This window comes from Triticum urartu, chromosome 2, assembly GCF_003073215.2.
Source record: "Triticum urartu cultivar G1812 chromosome 2, Tu2.1, whole genome shotgun sequence".
NCBI lineage: Eukaryota > Viridiplantae > Streptophyta > Magnoliopsida > Poales > Poaceae > Triticum > Triticum urartu.
In genome coordinates, this window is record NC_053023.1 from 716,488,857 (window position 1) to 716,505,706 (window position 16,850).

Genomic DNA, 16,850 nt, shown 5'->3' on the forward strand with positions numbered 1-16,850 from the left:
CGTAAGCGGAAGCGTTATGACAATGCGGTTGATGTAGTCGTACGTCTTCACGATCGACCGATCTAGTACCGAAGATACGACACCTCCGCGATCTGCACACGTTCGGCTCGGTGACGTCCCGCGAACTCACGATCCATTAGAGCTTTAAGTTACAGCTTCGTCAGCACGACGGCGTGATGACGGTGATGATGTTGCTACCGGAACAGGGCTTCCCCTAAGCACCGCTACAATATTACCGAGGTGGATTATGGTGGAGGGGGGCTCCGCACACGGCTAAAGATCAATGATCAACTTGTGTGTCTATGGGATGCCTCCCTCCCCCGTATATAAAGGAGTGGAGAAGGGGGAAGGGGCCGGCCTATCTAGGCGCGTCCCAAGGAGTCCTACTCCCACCGGGAGTAGGATTCCCCCTTCCCTTTGTTGGTTCTAGGAGAGAAGGAAGGAGAGGGAAGAAGGAAGGAAAGGGGGGCCGACCCCCTTCCCAATTCGGATTGGGTTGGGGGGGAGCCCCCTCCTTTGCTCCTTTCCCCTCTCTTCCACTAAGGCCCAATAAGGCCCATATACCTCCCGGGGGTTCCGATAACCTCTCGGTACTCTGGTATACTTCCGATTTCACCCGGAACCATTCCGATGTCCAAACATAGGCTTCCAATATATCGATCTTTACGTCTCGACCATTTCGAGACTCCTCGTCATGTCCGTGATGAAATCCGGGACTCCGAAATACCTTCGGTACATCAAAACACATAAACTCGTAATACCGATCGTCACTGAACGTTAAGCGTGCGGACCCTACGAGTTTGAGAAGTACGTAGACATGACCGAGACATGTCTCCGTTCAATAACCAATAGAGGGACCTGGATGCTCATATTTATTCCTACATATTCTATGAAGATCTTTATCGGTCAAACCGCATAACGATATATGTTGTTCCTTTGTCATCGGTATGTTACTTGCCCGAGATTCGATCGTCGGTATCTCAATACCTAGTTCAATCTCGTTATCGGCAAGTCTCTTTACTCATTCCGTAATGCTACATCCGGTAACTAACTCATTAGCTACATTGCTTGCATTCTTATAGTGATGTACATTACCGAGAGGGGCCATAGATACCGCTCCGACAATTGGAGTGACAAATCATAATCTTGATCCATGCCAACTCAACAGACACCATCGGAGACACCCGTAGAGCACCTGTATAATCACCCAGTTACGTTGTGACATTTGATAGCACACAAAGTGTTCCTACGGTATTCGGGAGTTGCATGATCTCATAGTCATAGGAACATTTATAGTTATGGAGAAAGCAATAGCAAAAGAACTAAACAATCATCGTGCTAAGCTAACGGATGGGTCAATTCAATCACATCATTCTCTAATGATGTCATCCCGTTAATCAAATGACTCATGTCTATGGTTAGGAAACATAACCATCATTGATTCAACGAGCTAGTCAAGTAGAGGCAAACTAGTGACACTCTGTTTGTCTATGTATTCACACATGTAGTAAGTTTCCGGTTAATACAATTCTAGCATGAATAATAAACATTTATCATGATATAAGAAAATATAAATAACAACTTTATTATTGCCTCTAGGGCATATTTCCTTTAATCACGTCCCAATGACCTTGGATTGACCTAAAGGTGCGTGGCGTCCTATTGGGATACTTTGCCATCATGCGCAAGAACTGATCCTCTATCCTTTGACAATACCGCTTGGTGGTTTGTTCAGTTCCGGTGCACGCATCAAGAGACACCGATTTCCATGCCTTGATCAAGATTTGATCTTCCAATTGTGTGTAGTTCTTCGATCTTGCGCGCACTTTTGCTTGCGCTTGGTCGAACACCCCCTCCTCAACCTCCTCCACCTCATCTTCTTCCTCATCATGACCGTGCACGCCATGATCCATGTCATTGTAACCGTAATCACCAATCAGGGCTTCATCGATATCGACAGTGTTGTCGTCCGGCAAGTGCACAAACTCGACAGTCGCATCATACAAGACGGCGCTACAATTTTGCTCAACAAGTCACGAACAAGCGCAATGGCGAAAAGTGTAACAACTAGAAGAAATCGAAGTATCATACCTTGCGCCCATTTCGTCGAACACCTCGGGGGCGGCGGCAGCAACTTCATCGGCGGGCATCCTCGGGGTAGCTCTTGCCGGGGCAATCGGGGGAGGTGTTGGCAAGGTAGCTCTTGCGGTGGGCTTCTTGCATTTCACACCCGAAACCTTCCCTTTCTTCGCCGGTGTGGGCCGGACAGGATTCGCAACGGCGGCGGCAGCAGTCGCGTGTTCATTCTCGGCGGGGGCTGCGGGCGTGCCACCCTGGACGACGACGTTGCCCTGCCTCTTGCGGGGTTGCGCGGTGGAGCCTTGAACCGCAACGAGCGCGACATGGCCGGCGAAGAGATCTGTCGGAGGAGTTGGCGCATGGATGACATCGACGATGACGGGTAATGGCTGGGAGGCTTCCATGGCGGCGATACAAAGCCGGGGAAGGTGGTCCGGAGCAGGCGAAGGGATAACAATGGCGGCGGAGGGAAGGGGAAGCGGCAGCTGCCGCGCGGAAATGTCCCTCCCGCCAAATATCGCTGCCGGTAGGGGTCAAGCTCGGGTCGGCTTCTCACCTCGTGTATATAAAGGTTGAGGGCGAAGATTTGCCGCGCCCCGCAAATTTCTTTACAGGCCGCGTCTGATACAGTGTCTGTTCGGGCCACTTTTTTCGCGTAAAACCGTAAACTAGCAGTTTTTTTTATAGTTCGGCGTGATTTAAGGGGCCTGCTAGAGATGCTCAGTTTCTCAGATACACGCAAGTGCATATATACACAAATCCAAGGAGCTTATTTTTTGTGAACTCACATATGGCAGCACTAGCCAATGCATAGGATGATAGGAGTGAGTTCTGAATGGTGATACACATGAGATTTTCTCGACAAAAATAAAGATTTGTATATCAGTTCAGATATGAAATTTTCTCTGCAAAGAAAGATGTGTACGTTAACAAAACAAAGGCGCATGCAAAGCTAGTGCTAGTGCTACATACAGAAACCCAATGAGCTTACTTGTCAGGCTCACGTCTGGCCGCACTTGCCATGTTTGAACCGCGGACTTCTCCTGCCCCGATGCGATTTCGATACGAACTCGATGCGTACAACTGCAACCAGCAACCCCAGCTTTCCCCACCGTCGCTGTTTATTTCTGCTGCTTCCACGGAGCACCGCTACCCTTCTTCGATCCGGACTCAACCGCGGACGTGAAGTGGCGCTAGACAGCAGCGACGAGACGCGCGGCGGCGTCCAGATCTCGACCCTCTCGCTCGATCGTGATCGGTGTTCGGAGGGGCTGGAGCGAATCCGGTCGTAGTCCTCCAATTCGAGGCTTCATTTGCTTGGCCTCCACCCGTCGACATCAGATCGGAGCGCCCATAGCCTTCTTCGACCCAGAAACAACCGCAGGTGCGACAAGACGCGCGACGGCCGGCGGCCACTGCAAATCTGGAACCCCTCACTCGATCGTGATTCGCACCTAGTTCTACAAATCGAGGCTTGCTCTCCATCCGAAAAGGTAGGTAAATGTATTTGTTGAGGTGTTCAATTTTCACTCTGCTTGTTGCCCTGTTCATCTGCAAAATACCACATTAACTGATACTTGTTGTGCAGGTTGCAATGCTTGAATTTTTCGAGAAGAAGCTGAAGCAAGTTGATAACAGAGCTAGGTTCCTCTCTTGTGTTCTCAGTGGTGATATCAAGATCATTCCCAGGAAGCAAAAGGAGCTGCTACAAGAGATTGCCGAAAAGGGATTTGATCCCCTCCCAAAGGAAGTTCTGCCCACTGCCGTAGGAGCAACAAGAGACAGGGAAGAAAATGGAAGAAGCCCTGATGTACATGCCAGTGATTATGAGTATCTCACCTCCATGACAATTTCTACCTTAAATGAGGGGTACCTGGAGCATCTTCTAGTACTAAAGAAGAGATTTGAAACTAAAGTTGAACTCCTGAGAAAAGCTACACCAGAATGTCTGAAATCTGAAAAGGAACCAACTGTAAGTACTGATAATTTGATACTCTAATGTTTCAGTTGATGTTCATCCTTTTGAACTTATTATTACCTCAACTGACAAGTGATTCTGTGGTTTGAAGCAGATAAGTCTTGATATACAGTTGCTTGATGAAAACTATATAAAAGCTCAATCAGATAGAAAGGTTGTGATAGTCATTGATTGCAAACACAACAAGGTATTTGAAGCAGCCCCCAGGAGACAACATAAAAGGACTGCAGCCGAGTATCTTGAGGTATAGATTACCTCATCAACTGACAAGTGATTCTTTGGTTTATTATCTACTCTTCCCCTGTAAGCTAATTAAGCATTTCTAGTCAAAATCAGCTTATGTAGATATCTTATTTTGTGCACATTGCAAATTATTTATTGCCTTTACAAGTCAACCTATCAATTTACATAGGCAAGTGTGGTGCTGATGGATGATGATGAGGATCATCTTGCTGGAAGTCTCGAGACCCAAGAATTTAGTGGTAAAGCCCATATACAGTGTTGTATTTGCCCAAATAACATATTCATCTCTTGGAGAAGTTCTAATGGCCAACTACTTTTACTTGCACAGAGACTGAGAACACACAAAAGCAACAAGCAAAGAAGCAGAAGAAACAAAGAAAGAAGCGGGGGAAGGAAGAAAGCAAAACAGGCGCAATATCTTGCCGCGGACTAGACTGTCAGGGCCATGACAGATCAAGCCATGCCTTCCTCAACGAAGAAATTAAGAAGATTGCAAGTGGCTTAGATGGTGTTAAGATCACTCATGGTAATATCGATCGGAATAGGGTAGCTCAGGTGTTGGCTAAGTTAAGCCTGCAGGATGCATCTGTGTCAGCTTAGCATGTGGGTGCACCGTTCGTTGTAGCTTCTTTTGCCGCGGCAGATGTAACCCTTTTGATTAGGGCAACACTAGCCACTGATCGGGTGGGGCGAGCCCCATATTGGCGGCCTCCCTAGCCTTTAGTTTAAATTGCAAAGTCTTTATCGTTCGAGCATTGCAGCATAGAACTTCCGTGCTCTACATTTTCAACATGGTAGCAAAACTTCTGTTGTGGTGTGTCAAAAATAAGGATAAAAAAAAGTTAGCCATGTAAAGCACAACCATGCATGACCTTTTTCCTAGTATGCAACAAATCCTCATTGGTCGGAGCAGAATCCTCGAGAAGAATCATCACAACATATATAGCATGTAAACCCACGTTTTCAGCAACACAACATTTGTAGCAGACCTTAAGAATCATCACATCATGTTGACGTGTGTTTGCAACAACATAAAAACAATGCCATGGCATGTCGGACGAATGTTGCAACATCGAATAACCCAAAGCTAACCTCTGTCCTCGAACGTAAACCACACAACAAGAGACTCATGGCGACGAATCTGACTCACCAGATTTGGTGTGCTCAAACTCATCCGCCCTGACCTCCCACCATCCCCGAGCTTGGTGGCACGAAGCATGCCTCGCCAGGGGTGGCCATGGCTGCAAGCCCGGGAGGTAGGGAAAACTCGCCGTGCAAGCTCCTCTTTCTCCATCACTTTGTGGTTCTTGGCCACGTGGAGAAGTGCTGCATCAATCAAGTAAACAAAGCAGAAACACGAGAGGAATGAAGAAGCTGGAAGGAAATGCTGGGGAGCGGGACGTAGAATCGGTGGAAAGGTATCATTTACTGTTTAATCTTTTAGATGAATTTACTGTTTGATTATATCTCATCATTGGTCTAAAAAAAGACGAATACCACGGGCTTTGTCTTTTTCCTTTTTTTGGGGGTGAAAACCATATAGGATTGTCAAGTGGCAATGTGGGCACGGGTGCTTTGAGACACTGGTACGAGTTCCAGCCAACATTTTGGCTATCGAATCCCAACAAAATTCCGAGGGTGGGCGAGAAACGCGGATACCGCAAAATTAGGAGGAAAAACCGCTCGAATTTTAAAACATAATTTGAATTCAAAATTTTCTGATATAGGAATATATTAGCTCGGAGCTCAAGAAGTTTATAAATGCGCTGTTGGTGCAGTGGCATGTTCTCCACGTTCGATTCACCTATCGTTCAAATTCAAAAATTTTAAAAAAAAATTCGGTACGCAGCTTTCTCGTGGGTAGCGAGAAACGCGGATACCGGGCGATATCTGAATTTTCCGCCCGGTACCCAAAACCTTGGTTCCAGCACAGCACTGTAGTTCGATGGCCTGCCGTGAAATAAACACATGAAAGTAACTAGTAATTGCGTCTGTGCTGAGACCTCAGATCGACCCGGCCGAGCCCACCCGCCACGGGTGTATTTCCCAATTCCGCCCTCGGGATAACGGCACATCCAGAAGCTGCTGCTCCTCGTCACAATCATAACTCTTGCCCAGATCCAGCCAAGATGCGTCCTCTCCGTCTTCACTCACAACGACGACGACGATAATAACAACTCATCCATTTCATTTCGTTCGCGCTGGCACCCGGGGAAGGCCGCAACCCGGGCACCGGCAAAGCACCCACCCACCAGTGTCATGGGCAGCATCTAAAGACAGAGCCTCACCGTGGCGAAAGAACAGAGGACGTGGAGTGGAGCTGTGGACTGAACCGAGCTAGCTAGCCACCGATGGGGCTCCACCTGGTGGTGGCGTTCGCGGCGGTGAAGGGCTTCGCGCAGCTGTTCCACGTCTCGGCGCCGCTGCGGTGGCCGCTGCTCAACCCCTGGCCCCCGCTCGCCTGCCACTTGCCGGAAGCCTGTGCCGTCCTCTGCCGCGTGCTCGCTACCCACCTCGCCTGGCTGCGCCGCGCCTACGCCCGTGGTGGCACCGTCTGGGCCCTCCGAAGCCGCGACGACTACGACGTCCTCCGCCAGGCGCTGCTGGACGTCTTCTACTGACCGAGTTGCAGGCAGAGCGCCGCCCGGTGGTGGCGCTCGCTGCTTCCATTGTTGTGGCGTAGGAAATTCATGGTTTAGACGCTGTTTCAGCTTATTCTATTGGTTTCTTGTTCACTTGTATTTACCGAGATGCGTGGTTTATAAATAATCTGCAATTGTAAAACTGATCTGTAAAAAGAGATGAATTCTGCTAGAACTGGCGGGTCCTCTGTTTCGGGATGCTGCAATCAGCGATTTCTTCTTATGAGATTATATTTTTTTTCTTCTAAAGATTAATTCGCGATATAGTTGTGGGCTTGGAGTAGCAACACCGACAATCAACACTAGTTTAAAGATTGGAAAACGTTTAAAGCCGGTCGACCGGCTGAAACTCCGCCGGTCAAGTCCACGCTGACAACAAGCCCCACCCACTACCGCTTAAGCCTGTCTCTATTATCCCGCACGAATCACTCCACCATTTATTTCCTTTCCTTATCCTCTTGCCCGTCTTCTCCCCATTGCTCCCCAAATAAAGTCTTGCTGGTGATGACCGCCGTCGATGTCGCGAGCAGCCATCATCCACATGCCCCCGTTGCTCCGGCGAGCGGTCGCCATCCACTCACCCCCGCGCTACTCCGGCGAGCGGCCGCCATCCACCCGCCCCGCGCTACTCCGGCGAGCGGCCGCCATCCACCCGCCCCGCGCTACTCCGGCGAGCGGCCGCCCATCCATCAGCGCGGCGGTGCGGCAACCCAGCTTGCGGCGTGGGATAGGGTGCTTCAAACGGCGGCGACCATGCTACAATGGCGACGAGCGGGAGTGGCAACCGGTGGCGCGCGACGGCAGTGACCAAGGATGACCGCAGGCTGCCACTAGTGCTGCAAACCACAAGCAATTTTGCTGGAACCTGCCGCTAGAGAAGCTGGAAGCGACAACGCGATGAGCTACAACCAACATCGGCGGCGACTCCAACATGCTACAACCGACATTTATTCTTGCTTGTACTGGCATCACAATTTGCTGGAACCAGTGTCTTTTTTTGCTGGAACCCGAAACATTTTGTGCTACCATCTTTTTTCATTTGCTAGATCAGACCAAGTTTTGCTACTACCATATTTTAATTTTGCTAGAAGTAGCCTGGTTTTCTGCTACAACCATCTTCTGATTTTGCAACGACGGCCATTTTCTGTGACCGGCGACGGCGACGGCGGCCATTTTTGCTACAATCGTGTCAAATTTTTGCTACTACCATCTGTGTGTTTTGCAACGACGAAGACGACATTTTTGTTGCAACAACCTTGTTTTTTGCTACTACCGGAGACGTGTTTTGCTACATCCATTCACGAGGCCATGGTGCTTCAAGCGCGGCGGTGAGTTCCGGCAGTGTTTTTGCTACAACTGTCTTTGAATTTTGCTACGTCCATTCACGGATTAGGTGCAACTGCGGCGAGTGTTGGCCGGCGGCGATGGAGTTGCGACGGGTTCATCGCCAATTTGCGGCCGACGGCGGAGTTGGCTAGCTGCCATCCGTGGGGAGGCTGGGGCGGCGAGGTTCAGCCTGCTGCGAGGTCAACGGTCGGCGGGGGGGGGGGGGGGGGGGGGGGGGGGGGGCGGGGGGGGGGGGGGGGGGGGGGGGGGGGGGGGGGGAGGGTCCCTCGGTGCGGTGCGGCGAGGGGGCGGGTGCTGTTGGGGATATTACTACTGGACGTAAACTGGCCCGGAGTAACGAGATTAACTCTATGAAGATAGAAGCCCATAAAGACGTGAGGATGGTGGCGCTTCATGAAGGCCCAAGGCCCAAAGGTGGGTTAAGGCCTGTAGATGTAAACCGCCTTTCTCATGTAACTTGCATTGTAAGATAGGAAGGACAGAGACCGAGCCGGACACGTTTATGATCTGGCCTCGGGACTCTGTAAACCGGCGGGCGTCAACCTGTGTATATAAAGGGATGACCCGGCAGCGGTTAAGGAACAACAGACAACAACTCGAGAGCCAGGCAAAGCGGATTCGTGTTGGGGAACGTAGCAATAATTTAAAATTTTCCTACGTGTCACCAAGATCAATCTAGGAGATACTAGCAACGAGAGAGAGGGAGTGCATCTTCATACCCTTGAAGATCGCTAAGCGGAAGCGTTGCAAGAACGCGGTTGGAGGAGTCGTACACGTAGCGATTCAGATCGCGGCCGAATCCGATCTAAGCACCGAACAACGGTGCCTCCGCGTTCAACACATGTGCAGCCCGATGACGTCTCCTGCGCCTTGATCCAGCAAGGAGGAGGGAGAGGTGAGGAAGAAGCTCCAACAGCAGCACGACGGCGTGGTGGTGATGGAGTGGCAGTTCTCCGACAGGGCTTCGCCAAGCTCACGCGGAGGAAGAGAGGTGTTGGGGAGGGGAGGGGCTGCGCCTTGGATGTCGTGTTGCAGCCCTCCCCTCACCCCTCTATTTATAGGGAGAAGGGGAAAGGGGGTTGGCCCCTCTAGATGAGATCTAGAGGGGGGTGGCGGCCAAGGGGGAGGGGGCTTGCCCCCCAAGCAAGGGGGGCGCCCCCTTTAGGGTTCCCGCAAACCCTAGGTGCATGGGCCCTAGGGGGGATGGCGCCCAGCCCACTAGGGGCTGGTTCCCTTCCATCTACAGCCCATAAGGCCTCCGGGACAGGTGGACCCACCCGGTTGACCCCCGGAACCCCTCCGGTGGTACCGATACTGTTGGGAATATTACTACTGGGCGTAAACCGGCCTATCCGGGCCGGGTTAACTTCGTCAGTAGTTAAGTATGTTAAAGCCCAAGAAGACAGATGAGGGCTCAAGGCCCATGGACGGTTCAAGGCCTGTAGCCGTAAACCGGCATTAGTAGTTAACTTGTATTGTAAGTTAGGAATAAGTAAAGACCAAACCAGACACATCTATGAGCCGGTATTGGGACTCTTTAAGACGATGGGAGTCACCCGTGTATATAAGGGGACGACCCGGCGGCGGTTCAGGGAGAACAGACAACAACTTGAGACATAGGCGAAACTTGTTTGCTCCCTAGTCATCGAAACCCCATCAATTCCATCACAACTAGACGTAGGCTTTTACCTTCATTGAAGGGGCCGAACTAGTATAAACTCTCTTGCGTCCCTGTGTCCGCTTTAACCCCTTCAAGCTAACCCGTAGCGATGGCTCCACGACTAAGTCCTTTTTCTAGGACATCTGCCATGACAAAACCACGACAGTTGGCGCCCACCGTGGGGCTATCGCACGATGGTTTCCGGTTATTGGAGGGCCGCTTTGAAGGACTCGAGGGCTACGCTGTAGGCCGGATGACTAAGAGTCGTCGCGGCAAGTTCTACATCGACGACGCAGGCTGGGGCCCCGAGGCCGGCTCAATTGAGTACGGGTACAGGGTCCCCTTTGGTGGCATTCACGTTTTCATTGGCAAGATCTGTGAACCGGGCTCCGAGCTGGACATCTGCACCAACCTCATCGAAACGGCTCAGCGTGCGCGATCCGCCCGGGTTAAACCGGCCATGAAGCGTGCCTTTGTGGGAGTCATCCATGGAGGAAGTTATGAGGATGGATCGGAATCTCGCGGCGATACCGTCGTCTGTTCCGATGACGAGTCATCGACCGGAGAAACCGAATCTCTTTATCAGCTACAAGACGGCCGGATTGGGGGCTGTTCCGATGGCGACAGTATTCCGGACCCCTCTGATCTGCCCAACCGGGTTGGAATATTCATGATTGGCACACAAGCAGCGCTTCATTCTTCGACCGCTGCGGCAACGACCTCCGGTTCAGCAGCGGCGACGGCTGCCGGGGCAGGAGGCCCCGTGTGCCCGCCGGCTCAAGTTCTATTAGAGCTATTTGATGCATTGGCTGTGCTTATGGCGGAGGCTAATCCGGCGGATCAGGGCGCTCACAATGCCGAGATTGCAAAAGTGAAGGAACAGATCACCCAGGCTAAGGCAGATCTGGCAGCCGAGGACACTAGGATGGCCACGGAGCGGGCCGCTTTAGACACACAAGCCTACAGGTTCATGTTGGACCAGAGTGTGTCGCAGGAAGTGATGAGGAGGAAGTACCGATCCCGTTTGCCTCCGGTTTTTGAGTCCAGAGACCTTTTCAACACTCCAGGAGTAGGAACCGGCAATCCGCTGGAGGGAAACCAGGCAGAAGCTCCCGGGGCCGGCGCACCGGTTCAGCCTCGTCAGATGGACCCGCTCGTCAAAACACCGTTATACCTCAGGCTGTTTTAACACCTCCGGGTCACTACTCCAACCCGATGGACAATCTCGTTGCCGCTGCTGCACGGCTGGAGGCCATTCCAATTGAAGGTGATTCACCGCGGGCAGTAGAGACGCGACGGGTCAAGGAGCTTCTGAGGACAGCCTTGGTCCAACAGGAAGCATACTCGTACAGCCGCGACCGGATCCACTCGACCCCCCGTCCAAGCCGGAGCTATAGCAAACATATGGATGAACCGGCAGTGTCGAGTAACGAACGATGTGGAGCACCCCGTGGCAACAACCCGATGGGTGGTGCTGATGACGCTCAGCAAGTGGTGAACCGGGCCCGAGCGCGCAGGGAGGCCGAGTTAGCCGCACAACATCAGGCTCGGCAGCTCACGCCGGTCCATCCAACCATCTCGATCGAACCTGGTGTTACTTCTAGTTCTTTGGGGGTGCCTTGCCTTATCCCCGCTTTATGCAATGTGCGCTTGCCCAAGGATTTCAAGGGTCCGCACAAGGTACCAAATTACACGGCGGATCAGCCTCCAGAGACATGGGTGGAGAGCTATGAGATGGCCATGGAGATGCTTGGTGTGGATGACGCGGCGTGTGCGAAATACTTCACCATGATGCTTGAAGGAACGACCCGTACTTGGTTAAAAAGCTTGCCGGCTAATTCTATTAGTTCATGGGCCCAATTACGAGCCCGGTTTATCAGCAATTTCAAGGATACATGTAAACAGCCTATGTCGATAGTGGACTTAGCTGCATGCGTCCAGGAGGAAGGAGAGTCAATGACTCATTGGGTGCGCCGGGTTTCACAAGTGTTGCACTCATCAGACCGCATCAACGCTGACACCGCAGTATTAACCCTGGAGGGCAACTGCCGGTTTGGGCCCCTGAAGCTGAAGTTGGGATGGATGAAGCGTCATTGCACTGACATGGGGACCCTCATGGCCGCTTTGGTGAAATATGCTGATTCGGATAGTACCAAGGATCCCGAATCTGATGATGACAAGACAGGGAAGGGAAAGAGGAACAGCAACTCCAAAGGTCAACAGCATCACTGGGCAGGCAATGGTGGTGGAGGCAAGCGCAAAGCGGATGGTAACATGGACTTTGTGGCTAATACTAACGCACAGGACAATGGCCAGCGACGCAGGGGTAAACCGAAAAATCGAAATGGGGCACCCAACCCTAACCCAGACCGCCTAAACTATCTGCTAAGCCAGCCCTGTCCAAGACATGGGACGAAGGAGGCGCCAGCAAACCACCTTTGGAAGGATTGCTTTATTATGCAGGTGTTCAAGAATTCTAATAATTTCCGGTATGATCACGAATCTGGCGGTGGCTCAGGATCCAGGCCGGGTTACGGTGGAGGAAGTTCCGGTTCAGGATTTAATGGTAATCCGGGCGCACATAATGGTCAAAATAGTCAGAACAACCAGGGTGGTTACAACCAACAGCAGCAACAGTCGGGTTACCAGAGCAACCCAAAGCAGTTGAGTAGTGGGCAGTACCATGTTTTCACCACTAGCTTGGACAAGAGAGACCGGAAGGTTCAGAGGCGGGCGGTCAACTCTGTTGAACCGGCCATACCCCGTTATCTACGTTGGTCTGAACATCCAATCATATGGAGCAGAGAGGATCACCCTCCCCAGGTCGATAATCCAGGTCAGTTGGCTCTGGTGGTGGCGCCTCAGGTGGGAGGTTATAAGTTCACCAAGGTGCTCATGGATGGAGGTAGTAGCATTAATATCTTGTACTATGAGACCTTTCGTCGCATGGTACTGACAGATAAAAATCTTAAACTGTCTAATACGGTGTTCCATGGTGTAGTACCTGGTAGATCAGCATATCCTGTTGGCAAGATAGCTCTGGAAGTGGCCTTTGGGGATGATCATGATTCCAGGTCGGAGACATTGATGTTTGAAGTGGTAAAAATCCAAAGTCCGTATCACGCCCTATTTGGGCGACCGATCTACGCCAAGTTTATGGCACGACCCTGTTATGTGTATTTGCAGCTCAAGATGCCGGGTCACAAGGGGACAATAACGGTTCACGGAAGCCGCAAAATTGCTTTGTAGTGCAAGGAAGGCGATGCGGCCTATGCAGAGTCAGTTTGTGCCACCGAGGAGCTGAAGTATTATAAGGACAATGTTGATCCGGCAGACATGACTCCATTAAAGAAGCCAACTACGGAGCATGATCCGGCCCTGAAGTTCAAATCGGCAGCAGAAACTAAGCTTGTTGACTTTGTACCTGGTGATTCGTCCAAGCAGTTCAGCATCAGTGCTAATTTGGATCCGAAATAGGAAAGCGCGCTCATCGAGTTCATCCGTGAGAATCGGGACATTTTTGCATGGAATCCCTCTGACATGCCAGGTGTACCGAGGCAACTCGCTGAGCACACCCTTAATGTGGATCCTAAATACAAACCGGTGAAACAGTTCCTCCGCCGGTTCAACGAAGAAAGACGCAAGGCAATTGGAGAAGAGGTAGCCAGGCTCTTAGCAGCTGGTTTTATTGTCGAAGTTTTTCACCCTGAGTGGCTTGCCAATCTGGTGCTGGTCCTTAAGAAAAACGGTACTTGGCGCATGTGTGTGGATTACACAGATCTTAATAAAGTTTGTCCAGCAGATCCTTTTGCCCTCCCCTGTATTGATCAAATTATTGATGCTACGGCGGGTTGTGAGCATCTACGTTTTTTGGATGCATATTCTGGCTATCATCAGATCAAAATGGCAGTTAAGGACCAGGAGAAAACGGCATTCATAACTCCCTTTGGAGCCTTCTGCTATGTGTCTATGCCCTTTGGGCTCAAGAGTGCCCAGGCAACTTATCAACGTTGTGTGCAAAATTGTCTACATAAGCAGATTGGCCGTAATGTACACGCCTACGTGGATGATATCGTGGTTAAATCCAGGGAGAAGAAGACTCTGATTGGTGATTTAAAGGAAACTTTTGATAACCTGAGGACATACAAGATGATGCTTAATCCGGACAAATGCGTCTTTGGTGTACCGGCGGGCAAGTTATTAGGCTTCTTGGTGTCCAATAGGGGAACTGAGGCTAATCCAGAGAAGATCACAGCCATCACCTCCCTCGCTAAACCGAAGTGTATCAATGATGTTTAGTGCCTGGCAGGCCGGATTGCCGCGTTAAGCCAGTTTATCAGTCGCCTTGGTGAGAAGGCAATCCCTTTGTATCAGATGTTGAAGAAGACGGATCAGTTTGTCTGGAGTTCTGCTGCGGATGAAGCATTTGAGGACTTAAAGCGGCAATTGGCCAAACCGCCTGTGCTCGCCGCTCCCATTGACAAGGAGCCGTTACTGGTATATGTTGCTGCTAATGCTCGGGCGGTCAGCGTGGCTATTGTGGTGGAGCGAAAGGAGGCAGGTAAGGAGCATCCGGTTCAACGTCCGGTCTATTATATCAGCAAGGTGCTCATTGAGTCCAAGCAAAGGTATCCGCATTGGCAGAAGCTGGTGTATGGAGTTTTCATGGCAAGCTGGAAGCTTAAACAATACTTCCAAGGGCATCCAATTACGGTGGTCAGTTCTGCTCCTTTGGGGGATATCATCCAGAACCGGGAAGCAACTGGCCGGATTGCCAAGTGGGCTATAGAGCTTGGGCCGCACGATTTGAAGTATGTGCCTCGGACGGCGATCAAGTCTCAAGCACTGGTTGATTTTATCAATGATTGGACGGAAATGCAAGCACCTGAAGAAAAGCCGGATCACACATATTGGACCATCCATTTTGACGGATCCAGGCAACTGGAAGGCTCGGGGGCTGGAGTCGTATTAACTTCCCCACGAGGTGATAAGTTTTGTTATGTTCTCCGCTTAATGTTCCCTTGTACTAACAATGCAGCTGAGTATGAAGCCTTGCTCCATGGTCTCCGGATGGCTAAGGAGATGAATCTAAGTCGAGTTAAGTGCTTCGGTGACTCGGACCTCGTGGCTCAGCAAGTGTCTGGCACTTGGGTCTCCAAGGACCCACTCATGGCAGCATATCATCGTGAGGTGAATATTGTTGCAGGTCATTTCAAAGGCTATCAGGTGGACCACGTGGACCGGCGGAAAAATGAAGCGGCGGACGCCTTAAGCCGGCTGGGCTCTCAACGCAAACCGGTTCCGCCCAATGTTTTTCTGGATGTGCTGCACAACCCGTCGGTCAAGATCCCTGGTGAAGCGGATTTGGCTATTCCTGATCCAGAGGCTCAATTGGTGGCAGCTCTTCATGTTATTCCGGATTGGACACTTCCTTACCTGGCGTACAAGAACCGGGGCGAGTTACCAAAGGATGAGACTCTGGCCCGACAGATAATCCGGCGATCCAAGTCCATGACTATTATCAACGGCGAGTTGCATCATTGCAGTGTGTCAGGAGCATTCCAACGCTGTGTGTCTCCTGAAGAAGGCTGTGAAATTTTGCGTGAGATCCACGAAGGAGATTGTGGTCACCACGCCGGTTCAAAATCTCTGGTGGCTAAAGCGTTTCGCCACGGCTTCTATTGGTTAACTGCTCATGCTGATGCGGAGGATTTAGTCAGACGATGCGATGGTTGCCAAAATTTCTCAAGACGTGCTCATGTACCGGCTCAAGAATTGAGAATGATTCCAATTACTTGGCCGTTTGCGACTTGGGGGCTGGATATGGTTGGGCCTTTCAAAATGTCCAAAGATAAGAAGACCCACCTCCTGGTGGCGGTTGACAAGTTTACAAAGTGGGTGGAGGCAGAACTTGTTAGCAAGTGTGATGCGGCCACGGCGGTTCAGTTCATTAAAAAGTGATTTTCCGGTTTGGCTTTCCACACAGTATCATCACAGATAATGGTACCAATTTGTCCAAAGGTGCCATTAAGGAGTTCTGTGAACGGGAGCACATCCGGCTCGACGTTTCATCCGTGGCACACCCACAGTCCAATGGTCAAGCACAAAGAGCTAATGAAGAGATCTTGAGAGGCATCAAGCCCCGGCTCATGGTTCCTTTGCAGAGAACACCGGGTTGTTGGGTAGAAGAATTACCATCTGTGTTATGGAGCATCAATACGACACCCAACAGGTCAACAGGATACACACCGTTCTTCATGGTTTATGGAGCGGAGGCGGTTCTCCCCAGTGATATCCGTCATGATTCACCTCGTGTGACGGCTTATATTGAAGCGGACAACAAGACAGCACGACAAGATGCTTTGGACCGGTTGGATGAAGAACGTGACATAGCAGCCGCCCGATCGGCGATTTATCAACAGGATCTTCGTTGTTATGACAGTTGCCGAGTCAGAACTAGAACCTTCCAGGAAGGAGATTTGGTGCTTCGGCTCATCCAAGATCAGACGGATATGCATAAGTTATCCCCACCTTGGTAGGGGCCTTTCGTGGTCAGCAAGAATCTGCACAACGGGTCATACTATCTGATCAATATTCGAGAGCATAAGGACTCATGTACATCAGAGGAGGAAACCAACAGGCCGTGGAACATAGCTCATCTTCGGCCTTATTATACCTGAGCCATTGGTTCTACTTATGTACATATTACAACGATGTATATATTATGATTAACTATAATAAACCGGAACCTCAGCTAAAGCGGGGTATCTGTTCTTTTACATCATGTGTGGTTACACGGAGTTGTTCTAAAGCGGCCTCCGGTTTACCCCTTGAGTTTGCTTTTTAAAAAGCATCATGTTATATCACTTGGAGGATTGGTCGTGTCCGAACCAATACCATA

The 16,850-nt window shown here is 50.7% G+C and overlaps 1 protein-coding gene across 2 annotated transcripts; it reads left to right on the forward strand.

Annotated features, from left to right (window-relative positions):
• Window positions 1-2,913: 2,913 nt before the first annotated feature.
• On the forward strand, window positions 2,914-5,162 carry LOC125534312 (DNA topoisomerase 2-like). Of its 2 annotated transcripts, none has more exons than XM_048697568.1 (5): window positions 2,914-3,572; window positions 3,668-4,051; window positions 4,149-4,301; window positions 4,470-4,539; window positions 4,629-5,162. In XM_048697568.1, the coding sequence occupies exons 2-5, from the start codon at window positions 3,674-3,676 to the stop codon at window positions 4,898-4,900; spliced, it is 873 nt and encodes a 290-aa protein (XP_048553525.1). In that variant the 5' UTR covers window positions 2,914-3,572; window positions 3,668-3,673; the 3' UTR covers window positions 4,901-5,162. The 2 variants fall into 2 exon arrangements, with proteins under 2 accessions (XP_048553525.1, XP_048553526.1); XM_048697569.1 differs by having other exon boundaries at window positions 4,152-4,301.
• Window positions 5,163-16,850: the final 11,688 nt, after the last annotated feature.